Here is a 17,240-nt window from a genome sequence, read left to right as displayed (position 1 = left end):
ACCTCCAAAATAGTTCTTTTCAGAAGCACATGAGAAACACGAACCAGATGTCTACCTCACTTCTGACTTCTAGGGCATGTACAAAGGCACCTGATGGATGGAACCTAAATTGCGGCCAAAACCCTAAATGCGAATGAGGCTGAGAAATTTAGATATTACATTTCTGGCTTATAAACTACAGGAAGGTCCATGAGAAGGAATAGGGAATTGATGTTTTCAGTGCTGGATCAATTTGAGTGATAGTTTTTCAGACATTTGAATTTGACTCAAAGTAACTCTTGGCATGACCAGACGAAGAACTGTGTGGCCACGTCCCTTCACCATCACTGTACCAGCTTCTCACCTCCTTTTTCTAGTTGCATTCCTAGAGAAGATGCTGGATCATTAATTTCCATATAGCAAATAGCAAGACAGAGGAGTATAAAATGGAACTGTGATGACACACAGAGATCCATTCCTGCTAACTTTAGGTTAATTTTTTTAAAAGTCACATTTTGTTTAAATTACAGGTGGCTGCAATTGTTACTTTTGCCTTCAGCAAATTTACAAGAAGAAGAGAAAATCAATGTGACCTGGAGAAGAGGTTCCTGGTCCAATATAGAGATACATATCTTGTCCTTCAGCTGCTGAGACACAAATTGAAGAAGCATTTGCAATCAGTATCACAAATAGGATGCAGCATCCTCATCTGATTTGTCGACTAGATTAATTTGCTTCCTTTTCTTATCCACACTGAATAAGGTCTTGCCACTGGATTCCATACTTTTTCCATACTTGGATTTTATGACAGCTGTACCTGTTTCTCCTCACCTTGTTTTCTGATTCAAGTAGACACAACCACATCAACACATGAGTACACAGTTATCATTTTAAGGTTCCGGAAAATCATCTTATTTTAAATTATAGTTGGTATTACCTCTCGTTTTCTTATATTTTTGTCATTTTGCCTCTCTTGATAAGTGTTTTTCCTTGGTGTCTCAGTAAAACCTTCCTTTTCTCCAGTAAATTCCACCATGATATAAAATAATCTAAATCCTTAGTTTGAATACTGTTCGCTTGAATGCTTTTGCTTCTAGAGCTCTGGTTTTTCTTTCCTTTCTCCAAATTCTGACATAGACTTTTCTCTTTCTAGGTAAGAATTTTGCCTAGTTTATTTTGATGTCTATATGTATTAGGTTACTTAATAAATTTTTGACTACAGTTTTGGTTTACAGAATCATTTTTTAGGATATTTGTCTGCCATTCCCCTTGCCTTCAGGTATGGTGCCTTTTTTTTTTTTTTCCTGAAGATCTTGGCCACATCCTCGTATCAAAAAAAAAAAAAAAAAAAAAAAAAAAAATCCAAGTCATATAATGATTCACTACTCATTAATATGGAAAGAATGTCTAGACACTCTTTCCCTCTTCACTATTCTCACACAGAAATTAAAAATCCATACTTTCATGGAAAAGAAAACTCCTGCATTACACAAAAAATCTTGAGTACACTTTTAAAATATTTACAATTATTTATATTAATGTTTTTTAAACATTTTCTTTGGTATTCTCTAATGGAAACAAATCCTGTCTAAATTTGCAATTAATTTTGGAAGAAAATATTTATTATATAGAAATATTGTTGTAACATTAAGATTTTTGTCATTATTTTCTCCAGCTAGAACATCTGTATATAAATTAGAGACAGTAAGTAAGAAGAAAAAAAAATAAAAGACTAAGTAGGTGCTAAATAACTGTATAATTCATCCTTGATATATTTTAAAAATTGTCTGGGGTAATTTTTTTAGTACTACCATTGTTTTCATGAACTGAAGACAGATAATTCTTAATGTCTAGTATTGAAAACATACGGATTCTTGACATGATATCAATAAAATATATGTGGTTAAGGTAAGAGGTAAAAGATTAGCTTTTACTTTTACCACCCAGATTTTTGATGTTGATACACAAAGCTAGAGTATAACAGCCTAATATGTATGCATCTAGATAAATCTATAATGATTTTATCTCAAACTGAATTCATCATAATGTAGACTAAAACCAGTTAAAATAAATTTACCAGTTGCAATCAAACAAGAAATGAAGCCTGGTCATGTGCAACCTCCCCCCAAAACTTTGAAAAGAAACAAACACCAAAATAAATAAACAAAGTCTTGTGGTTTTACATGTAGCACAGCTTCTGACCTCCATCCCACCTCAAAGAGAGAGTACTGAGGAAAGAATAGAAATTATTTTTTAAATCGTGAATATTCCTACCAATAGCCTTCAATTCTGAGATAAGCTGACAGCTGCTGTGAGGAAAATTACAAAGATAAAACCACCGAGAGTAGGAAACTGCTGGAAGCAGAAGTTTTCAAGGTTCACCTTGAGACCTCAGCTTAGGTAGGAAGATCGTACATAGCTTTTCATCTTTCAAGGCACTAGGCTGAGTGGAGGATGAAACTTTGCTACCATAAGAATGCAAAGGATCCCCAACTGGGATAGTTCAGATTGGTGGAACTTGGGGATGATACATGTTTTGTTATTTATACTTGTTTTCAATGTTTACATTTTTAATAATAAGTATATATCATTTTTATTATAATAATATCTTTTTTAAAAAAACAGAAACATAATGATTATCTCCTTATACCTTTTAAAAAACAGGGACATTATGATTATCTCGTTACACATTTTTATCTTCCTGTTTTTTATAAAAGATACATGTAGAAAGATTTATCATGATATTAAGTGGTTATTGACTCGGTTGGGCATTGACATTCTAGCATACTCCTATGGGCAGTCAACACCCTAGAGCGGCTCGCCTCTCTCTAATGTTTACCCTTGTGTCATTATTAAAATAATCCTTTGAAAGTGCTTGGTTGACATTCTCCAAAATGACCCCTTTATTCTCAAAGGTCTTATTTGGACACATTTTTATCCACAAAGCACTTCTTAGTTAATTGAAAATGTAATTGGAAGCAAAACCAACTTTAAAGCCTACTTGTGAGGATATTTCATAATTACAACATTAATTGAGTTGATTAAGTCAACATGATTTTGAAAATTACTTCACAAAGACAGTTCCTATGTCCACACATTATAGTTCCTCAGAAAAAGAGTGTCATTTCTTCTAAAAGAAAAAATACAAGAAATCCTTAAAAACATAAAAAAGGATTTTAAACATAAAGTCAACACTACTAGGTATTTTAAAATATATTTTTTTAAAGCCAACAGATATATATATATATTTGTAAATAAAAGCAAATAGTTTTATGACTTGAAATAAATATAAGTGATATTTGAAGTATATATAAAGTATTTGAAGTATATTTACCAACTCTACAGGGAAATCAAGCACAGCAATGTAAGCTGTTTTACATAACTATTACCAAAATCAGGAAATACTTTATAAATAATTTCCACAGACAAATGTTATCATTGAGCCTGAGTCATTAGGATTTAACATTCTACTCATGGCTCAGTGGGGAATAAAGCTAAACTTCTAGACGATAAACAATGCATTCTTTGATTATTTTATTCCGATCACATCTTTTTACACATAAAATACCAGAAGATGCATATAAACATGAAAACAAATGGAATTATTTGGAAAGTTAAGAATTCTGTAGAATCCAACATCAGCAGAATGGCAGACTAAAAAGCTCCAAATGCTTTTCCTCCAAAGAAACGTTGAATAACAACAACAACAACAACAAAACACCCTCAAATGATCTTAACCAACTTTGAATGAGCTCTGAAAACAAAGGTTTATAGCAACCAAGCAAACACCAAATCAATAAGGTATCTCCAAAACAGTAGGAGACCTTTTGTGGTGTTTTTACTTTCTCCACTCTGTCCCTGGCCCAGTGGTAATCTTGGTCATGGAAAAAGCAACTCAGTTTCTAGTTCCTCTCATCCTCAAATTGAAGGGAGCAGAACATACCTTATTTGCAAATTACTGGGCATATCTGTTCTAACCTTTTGGAGGTTATTTGAAGAACTGATGCACTAGTCTCTCTCATAATTTGGAATACAGGCAAAGAACGAGATCCTCGTAAAAGCTGTAAGGAACTACAAACCCACACATGCCTGGGATAAGAGATCACGCATAATAGACCATCTAAGGCCCAGAGGAGAAGCTGGGGTAAGACTCTGGGAAATTAGGACATTGAAAAGCAACTGTTTACATACATAGGGGATTTTAGAGAATCACAAGTGCATGTCCAGCCAAGATTCACACTCAGAAATGTCCTGAGAAGACCTTAAGCTTTCACCTCAAGGTGAGGCCTAGGCTCAGGGCGAGCCTAGCTAACCGATGAAAGGCTGACCCTGCGTGAAGTCAGTTTGTGTAGACTGGGAGAGGTAGTTGTTCTTTCTTTTCAGTCCTGTGTGTGTGTGTGTGTGTGTGTGTGTGTGGCAGGGTGACGTTTTTGTTGATTTGTCTATTTCGACTCCTGGCATTCAAGGAAATCTCTTTCAAAGCACTTGCTGAACATGAGCTAAAGGAACAGAGGCTTCAATGAGTCCATATAGAAGAATAATTGCTGCATAGTTTAAAAATGTCTCAAAACAGATGGATTCCTGAAGCTTTTAACAATTAAAAAATAGAAAGTCTTGAAGAATGAGGAAAATCTGATTTTCAGAGTTACTACATTATAATAACGAAATGCCCGATTTGCAATGACAACAAAATAATCACAAGGTAAATAAGGAACAGGAAAACATGACTCATTCAAAGGAACAAAATAAATTGACGTAAACTGGCTGGGAGGAAGCCTAGACAGCACATTTACCAGACAAAAAAATTTAAAACAACTGTCTTAAATGTGCCCAAAGAGCTAAAGGAAAATTACAAATCTGTTTTAAAACATGGACATGAAAAAGGGAAATAGGAGGAAAATAAAACATACATTCCAATTCCCTTATCTATAGTAGCTGAGACTCAAAATATTTAATATATCGTGTAAAGAGGACAATTCAAGTAACAGAAGTCTCAGCATATTTAAAAGTACAGAGGTAAACACTATGAAAGACAATACTGTCGACTAAAATTGTGTAGTGAAGAGATGTAAAAAACGAGAGAGAGAGAAGAGGTAATAGGCTAATTTTACCACCACCTGACAACATTACTTGAATATCCACAAGTGAAAAAAGCATTAGAGTAAGTTTTGCCATCAGAAAGTGTGATCTTCCAAATTCATTCTTCTTTTTCATTTGGTTTGGCTGTTGTTAAGTCCCTTGAGTTTCCTTATCAATTTTAGTATCAGTTTGTCAAATTCTACAGAGAAACCAGCTAGGATTCTGATAGGAATTGTGTTGAATCTGAAATCAATCTAGGGTTTATTGCCATTTTAACAATATTATGTATTTTTCAAAAAGTCGCCTAGATCAGTCTCTATCCTGAAATCTTAACCTCATCAACTTTACAGAAGTTTTAACAGAATTAAAAAAAAAAATAGGCCGTAATCCCAAACTGGGATTTTTCGTCTAGTGTTGACAAGCTATGGAAAATAAATAAATCTTATCATGGAAATTATCTCAAGTACATTTATTTATTTATGTATTTATGTATGTATTTATTTATTTATTTATTTATTTTGAGATGGATCCTTGCTGTTACCCAGGCTGGAGTGCAATGGCGCGATCTTGGCTCACTGCAACCTACACCTCCCAGGTTCAAGCCATTCTCCTGGCTCAGCCTCCCAGGTAGCTGGGACTACAGGCATGCGCCATCACGCCGGCTAATGTTTTTGTATTTTTAGTAGAGATGGGGTTTCACCACGCTGGACAGGCTGATCTCGAACTCCTGACCTCAACTGATCCACCCACCTCTGCCTCCCAAAGTGCTGTGATTACAGACGTGAGCCACCGCGCCTGGCCAATTCGTGTAAAAGCAGCAGGAAGAAAGCAGTTACAAATATCTACCCACCACACCTAAATTGCACTGAGCTTTTATGGTGTGTAAAATAAAGCATCTGGTTTTAAATAAAGAAGGGAAAAGTAAAGAAAATAAAACAGTGTATTAACTATGAATTAAGGTACAGCTGAAGTAATTAATAATAAATGGATCAATAATTACCATATCATACATTAGTCATGTTTGACTCCTTCCAAAAACTATCTAAAATATGTTACTTAGACACATACATAAACTCAGGGGTAGAATTAACTCCCTAGTAAAACAATTTGACAAGTGACCTTACGTCTATTTATAGAGAATGTCAGTAGACACAATTGATATGATTTTTATTATAAAAGTTACACAAATTTCCAAATTTAATCACCTTGAAAACTTTGTTTTAATCTGCTTAATCATAAGGAAGATTGATCCATATATTTGTTTCACAGGCTCCTCGGAGCCTAAATATTTATATCTTTTGCCTTTCTTACCACTGTGTAAATTGTAGAACTGTTGGTGCAAAGATCAAAAGGAAACCTAGACTGAGGGACCAAAAGATGGCATAAGGTTTGGAAGGCTATGTGGGCTCTGTGTGAAGGGGATGTTTTCCAAGCATTGTAACAAGTGTGGATTGACTTGAGGTGGAGTCAAAACATTCACAGGTAATGTAAGCTGGCTGGAGGGAAGACATCAGATCTGAAATCAGATCAGGTTCCTTGCTGTGAAGATATGTTAGAAGGCAAGTTAGAGTTCCATTGTTAGAACAAGATGCCAAATGTTGATCCTGGCAGCTTAGGTTCTCAGGAACACTTGCTGGTTCAGGTCTTTTTATATATTCCCTATGATATTCCAGAGTCACTCACATAGGGCCTCCACTGTGACATGCAAATAAGGCATCTGGCAGGTGGCAAAGCCGGGATGCAAACTCAGTTCTAACTGTGGGTTAGAACAATGAAGCAGAAAAAATAACACAAAAGAAGGAGGAAGGAGAAGGTGGAGGGAGGCGGATGGTGGGAGAAGAAAATAAAAAGAGTGTTGGCTTCTGCAACACGTGTACTAAAATTTTACATCAATGACACAGAGATTAGCATGACCCCTGCACAGGGATAACATGCAAACTTTGTGAAACATTTCATATAAATTGAAGAATGGGATGGGCATGGTGGCTCACGCCTGTAATCCCAATAACAGACTGGAGTTTGAGACCAGCCTGGTCAACACGGTGAAATCTTGTCTCTACTAAAAATACAAATACGAAAATTACCCAGGTGTGGTGTGTGCCTGTAATCCCACCTGCTTGGGAGGCTGAGGCAGGAGAATCACATGAACTTGGGAGATGGAGGTTACAGTGAGCCGAGATCACACCGCTTCACTCCAGATTGGGCGACAGAATGAGACTCCATCTCAAAAAAATAAATAAATAAAAGAATGTTTTAAAAAGCAGAGAAGGCAAAGAAAGAAGATGAAAAGGAAGAGAAGGGAAAAAACAAGAAAACATGTGTACTAACATTTAACCTATGGTGCAGAAACTATTATAGCTCATGTATCTCCTCTGCTCAAAACCATCCAACAGATCTTACTTGAAGTGAGATCCCATATCATTATTACTTTTTAAATTTTATTTGTTTGTCTGTTTTGAGACAAGATCTCACTCTGTCACCCAGGCTGGAGTGCAGTAACACAATCATAGCTCACTGCAGCCTCCAACTACTGGGCTCAAGTGATCCTCCTGCCTCAGCCTCCGAAGTAAATGGGCCTACAGGCATGTGCCACCACACTAGCTAATGTATTCAATTTTTTGTAGAGATGAGGTCTCACTATGTTGCCCAGACTGGTCTTGAACTCCTGATCTCAGGCAATCCTCTCATCTCAGCCTTCCAAAGCACTAGGATTATTCGTGAGCCACCATGCCTGGCCTCCCATCTGCTATCATAGTCAATGACCCTACAGACCCTGGCTTCCCACTGTTGCCTCCTTGTCATCTCCTCTCACTCTTCCTCGCTCTCAATCAAGTTCAGTTGCATCCACTTTATTGAACATATCAAGCAAAATAGCACCTCAGGGCCCTTGAGTTAGCTGTTTCCTTTCCCCAGAAATTCTCTGCCCATTTTTACCCCATGCCCACATGGCTTGCTCCCTCACGTCCTTTCACTTCCTTCAGGTCTCTACTCAAATGCCACCTTTTCATAAGGGCATCCTTCAACCATTCTTAATAAAATAAAAACCTGCCATTGTTCTCTATGCCCCTCACTCTGCTTTATTTTTCTTCATATTATTTATTGCTACACGATGTATTATACATGTATTTGTATATTTGTTTATTACCTGTCTCTCCTTTGTTTCTGGGATGCATTCGACAAGAGAACACAGATTTTGACCATTTTATTCACTGCTACATCTTTAGCCTCTAGAACTGCGTGTGCTTGGCATGTGATAGTTCACCAAGAAATATTTGTCAAAATTCGAATGCCTGAATAACTGAGCAATTGAACGAAGAGCCCTGTTTTAGACAACCAACTGAAACTCAGAGAAACTGAGTCGCTTACCCAGGTCACTTGGAAAGTTAAACATTTTTCTCATGATGAGCCAAACAGCTATTGTATCTGTTTAGAACATAACTTGCACTCAAACTTGGTTTATATTTTGTGTGTGTGTATGTGTGTGTGTGCATGTGTGTGCATGTGTGCATGTGTCTGTGTGTGTGCATGTGTGCATGAGTCTGCATGTGTGTGCCTGTGTGTGTGCATGTGTGTGCGTGTGCATGTGTGTGCGTCTGTGTGTGTGTGCATGTCTGTGCGCATGTGTGCGTGTGTGCACCTGTATGTGTGCATCTGTGGGCGTGTGTCTGTGTGTGTGTGCATGTGTGTGCACATGTATGCATGTGTCTCTGTGTGTGCGTGTGTGTGAGTGTGTGTGTGTGCATGTGTGTTTATGTGTTGTTCTTCTCTTTGGATCATTGTTCTTTTGTTGCCTTGTCCTCATCTATCAAGACAATAATCTGATTCTGTTGTTAATATGTTTGGTATGCATGTGGATGTATAGACTGGAGATAGGAAATTACTTCAGATCACTGACACAATTTGTTTAATTGAATTACCAGGAAAATCTGGTGAGAAAGATTGGTTAGATTCAAAAATCACAACTTTTTGAAGTACTAGTATAAAATAGCATTTAAAAAAATGTGACAAGTCCTCCATCTGAAGATCTCAAGAGCAGAAATCCTTCACTCTGATTTCCAATTAGTTGAAGGGGCATATAATCCTTGAAATTCAGACACAATCTGTGGATAGAAGAATGAGGAGAATCCTAATTTTAACCTAATAAAATTGTATTTTTATTTCACTCTTGCCACCTGCCTAAATGGGGAGGATGTCAAGATAAAGACAAAAGTTATGAAAAAATAATGGCATATTTTCTACATCGGAATTTGTGATTGATGATGTGATTTGTAGTCTAAGTTAATACATAAATACAATCTAATTCCTTCTAAATTATATGTGATCTTTCTGGATCAAGAGCATGAGGTGACTTGCTTTCTTTTGAAGAGTACAGCATTTCAAGGTTACACTGAGAAAGGGATTCATGTGACACTACTCTGAGACATGGCTTTGTGGATCAGAGATATCCCACTTCACTAAGGTAGAACCACAGAATAAAAATGTGACTAAACCAACATGATTCTAAGAAAATTCATGTCACTTCTTTCTTCTCTACTTTTGTTTTCTCTTTCTATGCCTTATAAGCTTAAGACCTTTTTTTATCTTTCCCCAAATAAACTTATATAATATGTATCTGCTTTAAGGTGTCTGTGATGATTCACATTAAGAAAAAAAAAACTGAGAGCTCTCAACATATTAGAAATTTCTGTGAAAGTCTTCTTTAGCTTGGAACACATCACATTATGTCACAGAAACTTGAAAAGTCTATGAGCCATAATTTTAATGTCACAACACAAGTCTATAACGGGTAATGCAATTTATATAGAATCAGATTACATATGTACAGGGAGTGAATCTATTAAGGTTAAAACTAAAATCTATCTTTTAATAAAATAAATTATACATTTGTATTGCACAACACACATTTACCTTAAGGTATCTGGAAAATAAAACAACAAAATCAATATAAATTACATGAGAATTCAGTAGCAGAATAGTCAGATTCCTTGTGGAATCATATTGCATCTATTAGTTTGAACCAATAAAAAACACTGGTTTACAGCGTTCACAGTGCGCATGCTCCTCCCACTATGGTTGCATTGTGCATGGGAGGCAGAGGCATATTCTCGAACGGGTAAGTTGCAGCTGTAGCTTTCTTCAAATTGGTTTCTGAAGACTCTTTTCTCTTTGAAGTTATCTTTAGTAACAACAGTCCTGGCACTGTCAATGTGTCTGTCCAGCCCCATGTGTCTATTCCTGTTTGTTCATGGGCATGGGAGAGGTCTGAGTCACTGAAGGGTGTGTTCCCCACTTTCTTGTAGAAACCTGAAAAGGAGCCATGCACACTGGTGCCCAGAGGCAAAGGCAGAACAACAAGGCCCTGCCACCTGGAGGACTCACGTGGAACTTACATAACCCACCCCCGTCCAAAAATAAAAAAAAACAACAACAAAAAGTGCAAACCAGTTTATCGCGAAAGGAAATGTTTCTGCCTCTCTGTCATTAATTTCCAGTTGTTCTCTTGTTTGACTAGTGGGTAAGAATCTCAGTTCACTTCTCCTACGTTCCAGAAATTTAGCTTCCTTTATTTTTCTATTGGTCGATTTCTATTTAGAGTCCTAATTGAATCAAAGTAGTGGAGATAAATCTCAGTCTTTTGGGATTTTATTTTCACCCCGATGTTTCTGAGACTGAGTGTAAATTTTGCCTACTCTTATGGGGTAATAAGAGTTCTGGGTAAGGACGGCACCTGGTGTTTGGTCATAAACTTACACAGGTGATCACTGAGGCAGCACTTACTCTGGTCAGGGTCACCTGGGAGCTTCAGACCAGGAATTTCCACGTTAATTTTATGGTTTACTTACATAGTAGCTAACAAGCACTGAGAGGCATAGTTGCTTAAATGGGATGGGAGCTGGGCAATAAGAACAAATCAAACACCAGAAAAGGAAAAAAAAAAAGTGTTACAGGATATTTGTGTGTATTACAATCTCATGCTTTTCAGGAGAAAACTAATTTCTTCCCCATCTTCCCAGGTCTACCCCATTGCCCATACTAAATCCTGTGGTCTCTCTGTTCTCTGGAAGGTAAAATGTTGGGCAGCCAACAGACAGGGACAGAAGCTGCTGGGGCGGGGGGTACGGGGGGGCTCTTGAGATTCAGTAAAGCACAGTCTGGGAGAAAGATCATCTTATATAGAGGCAAATGTGATCATTTCTAAGTAGATTTGATGCTGCTACTTTTTTGGTGAATTTATTTTAGAGCAGAGGCTAGTATTTTAGTGCAAGCCACTCTCAGTCATGAATGTAAAAAGTCTAGGCAAGAACTCCCTAAAGATGTTCAGTGGTGTTACACAGAACGCGTTCTGGCACAGGAATGTAGCATGTTATTTTCAGCAGACATTAACCTCCAGAATGGATTCTATTTTAGACAGCATGCTGACTAACGTATAGAGCACGTTGACAGAAAGATGGATCCATTTAGATAGTTCAGATGTGAACAACAGCAGATTTTCAACTCAAGTTTCAACTTTTTAGAAGGTTTTACCCTTTTGAGTACAGATATCATAATTAGAATTATGCCTGGATTTATAAATTTTTATCCATAAGGTATTTTAAGCTTAAATAAAATTAAACAATTTTAATTTTTCCAAAGCAAAGTTAAACTAATTTTTTAAATTATTTCATTAATATTATTTGAATGGGAATTATTTTCTGCTTATATTTTACAATAAAAACTGAATCATTTGATTGATTGGCCCCTTATATAAAATTAAACCATTTATAGTATTTGCATTGTCAGGTTTCTTTGTGATCATTTATGCTAACCAATTTTTATAGCTGAAAAATTTTTGCCAAGAAGATATGATACTTGTACAAATAACAAGTATTTGTACATGCTGTTATACTTATTGTCAGATCAATTTTTGCTTTACCTCATTTGACGTTCCTTTTAAAAATACGCATTTTGAATTTGAGAGATGACTGATAATCATATTTGTTCCTAAGAAAAGCCTGAACAAGTCCTTTAAGATATTCTAGGATTTCATTCCCAAGTAAAGAGATGCATGAAACGTCCTCATTTCAGTGAAAGAAGCCAGACACACAAAGCCACATATGTATGATTTCATTTATATGAATGTCCAGAATAGGCAAATCCATAGAGACAGAAAAGATATTAGTGATTGCCAGGGAATAATACAGGGAGGGGAAGAGGGGAATGACGGCTTAAAAGGTTTCCTCTTTGGGTGATGAAAATGTTCCAAAACTAGATAGTGGTAACAGTCGCACAACATTTCAAATGTACTAAAGTCACCGAATTATACACTTTAAAATGGTGAAAATGATGAATTTTAACTACTCATAACCATGTTTTATTAATTTTACCACTTTTTTTAAGTAAAGGGAAAAGAAGGTTCTGAGATTCAAACCTTTGCAATCAAAATAATCTGTCAAATAGAGAAGCCTGTAAACATATTCTGAATACTATTTAATTTTTCTGTCCAATTAGAAACTGAGCCTAATTCTAAATAGTATAAGAGCCAAGAGAAACTGTCTAGGCTGGTAGTAACCTTTTTCTTAAATTTAAGAAACATGTATCCTGGAACTTAAAATAAAATAAGTGTTATCAGTGTTCATTGTGAAAAAATCAATACAGAAAGAATAAATTATCAATTCCATTGTCTGGAAATCATGTTTTGGGATTATATATATATATATACACACACACACACACATATGTGTATATTTGTGTGTGTATACATGTATGTATATGTATATATATGCACAAACTGTATTTCCCTAAAAAGAGATTAGATATTGTTCGGTAGTATATCCAACTACATAATTTTACCAACTACTCACACTTGTAATTATTTTACTATGTGCAGGCAGGGTTCTATGTACTTTAAGTATATTAACTAATTTAATCATCCAATGACCCCATGAGGCTGGCATTGTTCATTGATTTTAATGAGAAAGCTAAGAGAAGAAATAAGTAGCCTTTCAAAGGTCACACAGAAAGTAAGTGACAGATCCAGGATTCATATCCAAGCATTCTGGCTCTAGCATCCATGCTTCTCAACCATTATGACCCAACATTCAACCAAATCAATACTGAGGGACATGTGAAATTTATCCAATATTTTGCTATTACAAACAAAAATCCAATGAACATTCTTGAAGCCATACACAAAAATAATGGTTACAATAGAAGTTACTGGAATTGAAATTTTGGTTCAACCTATATTAAATTTTAAGGCTTTTGATATAACTAATACATTTTTGAAATGATCAGTCTTATGCTTGTGGGGGAGCACACTCCTGCATTGGGAAAAGATTCACTGTGAAGCACAGAGCACCTTTATGGTTGGATCATCTTGTGATTAAAGTTCAGGCATTATCTATCCTGTAAGTGGCAGAATCAAGACTGCAATATTGACTGCTTTTCTTTTTAACTCATGTTTTCCATTGACTACACTGCTCCTCAAAGTAAAACCCCTGTGTCAGTGTACTATTCATGGAATACTCTGCAATTGTAACCACCTTCTAATACTTTTAATACCCAATCAAAATTTATTATACATATGTATACATAGATACTCATTTGTAGAGTTGTGCTTCAAAATAGTGATCTCTTCCCAACATTACAATATATATTAATGATGCCGACAATTTGATAATGACCCATTGTCCAAAATATTCCCCATTAGTATAACAAAGACATAATTGAGTATTTCTATTTCCATGCCAGCCATAAGCACAATTTTGCAATGTGATCATCTTAGAATTATTTAATCTCCAAATACAGCAAAAACAAGAAACCAAGTTAATGTTGTTTTATTACATCCCCCCATATCTGTAAATATTACTTTCCACATCCAATTTCTGCTTATTTTAAGCAGCCACGTTTCTTTAAAAGCAAAGGAACTTCTTTTAACAGCAATATTAAAGCTCTGTTTAAAACGTTGCAAAACAAACCCCACTGCATTTTAGACAGCTGCTTCCTTATAAAAATAAGAAAAAACCAATCTGTACATTTACATAAAAATTCCAAATCATTCACTGGGGGAGAAATGAAAGCTTTAAAAATATATTTTCTTGCACACTGAAATACCATAAATTTCACCTTATACATATAAGGAAATAATAATACTACATATGGGAAAGTCAAATAAAACATAGAAATGAATCCCTGAAATTAAATTTTCATTTGAGATAAAAGAATTGCAAATTAGGGCATACATGCAGACCAGGTGGTTTTCGGCATGTTCAAAGAACAAAGACAAGGTTAGAGGTTTTATAAACAGGGAAGTGATACTGGTTGCTATTTGAGAAAGTTTGTCGGCCCTAGTAAGGTCTTGGGGAGGTGGCACGTTTTGATTGGCGAGTGAGGGAGTGCGCAAACCACAGTGGGTGTTTCAGGAGCCATTAGATAAAACTGGCTTCTGGTTACAGTAGACAATTTCATCAACGAGGCTTGCAGAGAACTCCATTCTCAGAGCAATATTTTGTGCCCTGAGTTTTCTCCCCCTGGCTTCTCTACTGTCTTTTGGTTGAGTATTTCAAGATTGATCCAATTCACATGATCAACTTTCACACATGTTCAAAATGATTACATTAAAATAAGAAAACTTTAAACGGAAAATAAAGCCAAGCGCGGCGGCTCACGCCTGTAATCCCAGCACTTTGGGAGGCCGAGGTGGGCGGATCACGAGCTCAGGAGATCGAGACCATCCTGGCTAACACGGTGAAACCCCGTCTCTACTAAAAATACAAAAAATTAGCCAGGTGTGGTGGCGGGCGCCTGTAGTCCCAGCTACTCGGGAGGCTGATGCAGGAGAATGGCGTGAACCGGCAAGCGGAGTTTGCAGTGAGCCGAGATCGCGCCACTGCACTCCAGCCTGGGCGACAGAGCGAGACTCTGTCTCAAAAAAAAAGGAAAATAAAAAGTATAAATCTAAAACACATATATTTCAGGGTCAAATTAGAAAACAAAAAATGTAGGAATAAATCAGAATTTTAGATACCCATTTAATTCATAGACCTTCTTAGTGCCCAGAGGGAGGGCTACAGAAGGAATACAGCAATTCCCATGAATGCCTTGTTTGTTCTGCACAACCAGTTCAGGCTCATCCTGAAAATGCCTTCAGACTCATCATTCAGTCAGCTCTGTCTCCTTGATTTCTCACTCCAAATAAGGTTAGCCATAGAGAAGAGGTTGGCTGATCCCTCAGCAGACTCAAATGGCAGTTGCCATTGGCCTGGGAAAGGAAAAGGCAGTGCCAAGCCTAGGAAAAAGTATGAAGTAGATGATGTTGCCTTTACTCTCACCCATAGTCCTTGTGTCCTCTCCTTGCCCTAGAAGGCCTGCATCTTCATGTTGCCCTCTGACTTCCAAATGCCTTACTTAGGCTGCTTTCTCCTAAAGTTCCCTCTGTTCTAAAATGACAACTTGATCTTTTTCTTTTATACATTCAAAGTTTCTATTTCTTCTATTATTTTAAAATTTCTCTGGAGAAAGCAAACTGATTAAAAATTAATTCGCACTGAAGGATGGTGGAAAACCTGGAGTATTTGTCACTTAAGGGAATCTCTGCTGGAGGTGTTGCTGACAATGTTAGCAGAAAGCTGAAAGAAGGGGGCCCACGAGGCCTAGCTCTCCTTGATTCACGCCAATACCACTCAGAAGAAGGGTGGTAAGGAGAAAAATGAAATTTTGTAGCTCTCAGGCCCTGATCAGGTGTCAAGTTTGTGGGGCTTAGGCCTAAGGACACTCAATCTCCCCAGGGTGCTTTCAGTGAGATCCGCCCCTCAGCTGCCTCTAGCCTCTATACTCTGGGAGGACATGGTTATTTGGTTCTAAATTAAAAAGATGTTGGTCAATATAAGAGAGAACAGAAACAGCAATAGAGGATTTAACTTCAGTAAAGGTAAGTTTTAAAATGTTTTTGTTATTAGCTCCCCAAAAAAACACCTCATCTCTGGACCCTTGCTACCAAAAATCAGGGAACCCTAGCTACAGCGAGTATTCCCAAGTTTGCTACTAACTTGTGGATACAGAAATCTTGAAACAGACTGCAAAGCAAACCTACTGTTCCATCAGGTTCCCTCTTTCCTTTCCACAGAAACCAGAAAAGTTTAATTTGTTTACAATTTTAAACAAATTACACAAATTGGACAGGAACTATTTCCTGACAGACTCAGTTATAATGCAGCATTTAAGAGCTAGGCCTAGGAAGCTCTCTCTTTTTTCTATTGCAGGACAAACTATACCCCAGCCTCATTTCAAGTTTTTACAATTTTCCTCTTTGTTTTCATTTCATTTTAAATGTTGCATTGATTAATAATAATATATGTACACACATTTTTTTCCAACTATATTCCTATGGAAAATTGCTACTTCATGGGGCGCTTCAACAAATTTTGCCTCCAAAGTCAAATGAATTTGGTAGTGTGGTAGAGGTGAGTCCCTATTCTTTATGAGCTGCAACATTTTTAAGTTAATTCAGTCTTCAGTGTTTCTTTTCCAAATTTTTCTTCACATAGTAATACTCAATATTTCTTGTTTATTTTTTAAACTATCACTCTAAGTGAATATATAATAATGTGATATTAGCATAACTTAGCTATTGTTGGACTAATATTTAACTAACATATTTATTACTAAAATATCTGTTAAAAAAAAAAAAAAGAGCAGATGCTTTAGAGACCTTAATTTCAATGCTGCAGCTTGAGATTTACTAGTTGTCTGTTTTAACATTTTTCACTTTTTGGAAAAGATAAGCAACAACATGCTTAAAAAATATAAATTGGTGAGTAGCATAATTCAAAATTGAGAAAAAAAATCATCTACATACATGTTGAAATTGAACTTTACAATATTATTTTTGGAAACCTCCAGAATGTCTGGCAAAGACCTAATTGTAGCACTGTGACATTATCTCTTTGTGCATGCTTCTGCTAATGTAATAAATTTGGGTTCCAAATTATTTAAAAAGTCAAGGCCGTCTTCTTCCTGTTTTTCACTGCAGCAACCCACAGAACCAGCTGGAGATCCTCTTCCCTCGTAGTTATAAGTAAGGACATAATCTTGGGATGGCATGTGGTCTTCATTCCGATTACATCGATGCAATTTCTGTAAAATTTTTTAAAAAAATGAATTGTATTATAGTTTTAAACAACTTAAATATATGAACATAAAAT

The 17,240-nt window shown here is 36.3% G+C and overlaps 2 protein-coding genes and 1 non-coding gene across 10 annotated transcripts in view; 2 read left to right on the top strand and 1 right to left on the bottom strand.

Annotated features, from left to right (window-relative positions):
* TTR (transthyretin) overlaps window positions 1-17,240 on the top strand; it is a 1,143,467-nt gene that overhangs the window by 547,502 nt on the left and 578,725 nt on the right. The window lies entirely within an intron of this gene.
* LOC126941572 (U6 spliceosomal RNA) lies at window positions 6,911-7,020 on the top strand. Its single transcript, XR_007721359.1, has one exon. It is a non-coding gene; the product is annotated as a U6 spliceosomal RNA (small nuclear RNA).
* DSC3 (desmocollin 3) overlaps window positions 13,164-17,240 on the bottom strand; it is a 52,769-nt gene continuing 48,692 nt past the window's right edge. The window contains exon 16 of one of the 2 annotated variants that reach the window (XM_050768267.1): window positions 13,164-17,172. In XM_050768267.1, coding sequence (XP_050624224.1) covers window positions 16,975-17,172 — 198 coding nt within the window. In that variant the 3' untranslated portion in view covers window positions 13,164-16,974. The remainder of the gene's footprint in view (window positions 17,173-17,240) is intronic. The other variant, XM_050768268.1, reaches the window with a different exon arrangement.

This window comes from Macaca thibetana, chromosome 18 (genome assembly GCF_024542745.1).
Source record: "Macaca thibetana thibetana isolate TM-01 chromosome 18, ASM2454274v1, whole genome shotgun sequence".
In the NCBI taxonomy this organism is placed as follows: domain Eukaryota; kingdom Metazoa; phylum Chordata; class Mammalia; order Primates; family Cercopithecidae; genus Macaca; species Macaca thibetana.
The sequence above is the reverse complement of the archived record's forward strand: the minus strand, read 5'-3'. Positions and strand labels throughout refer to the sequence as shown.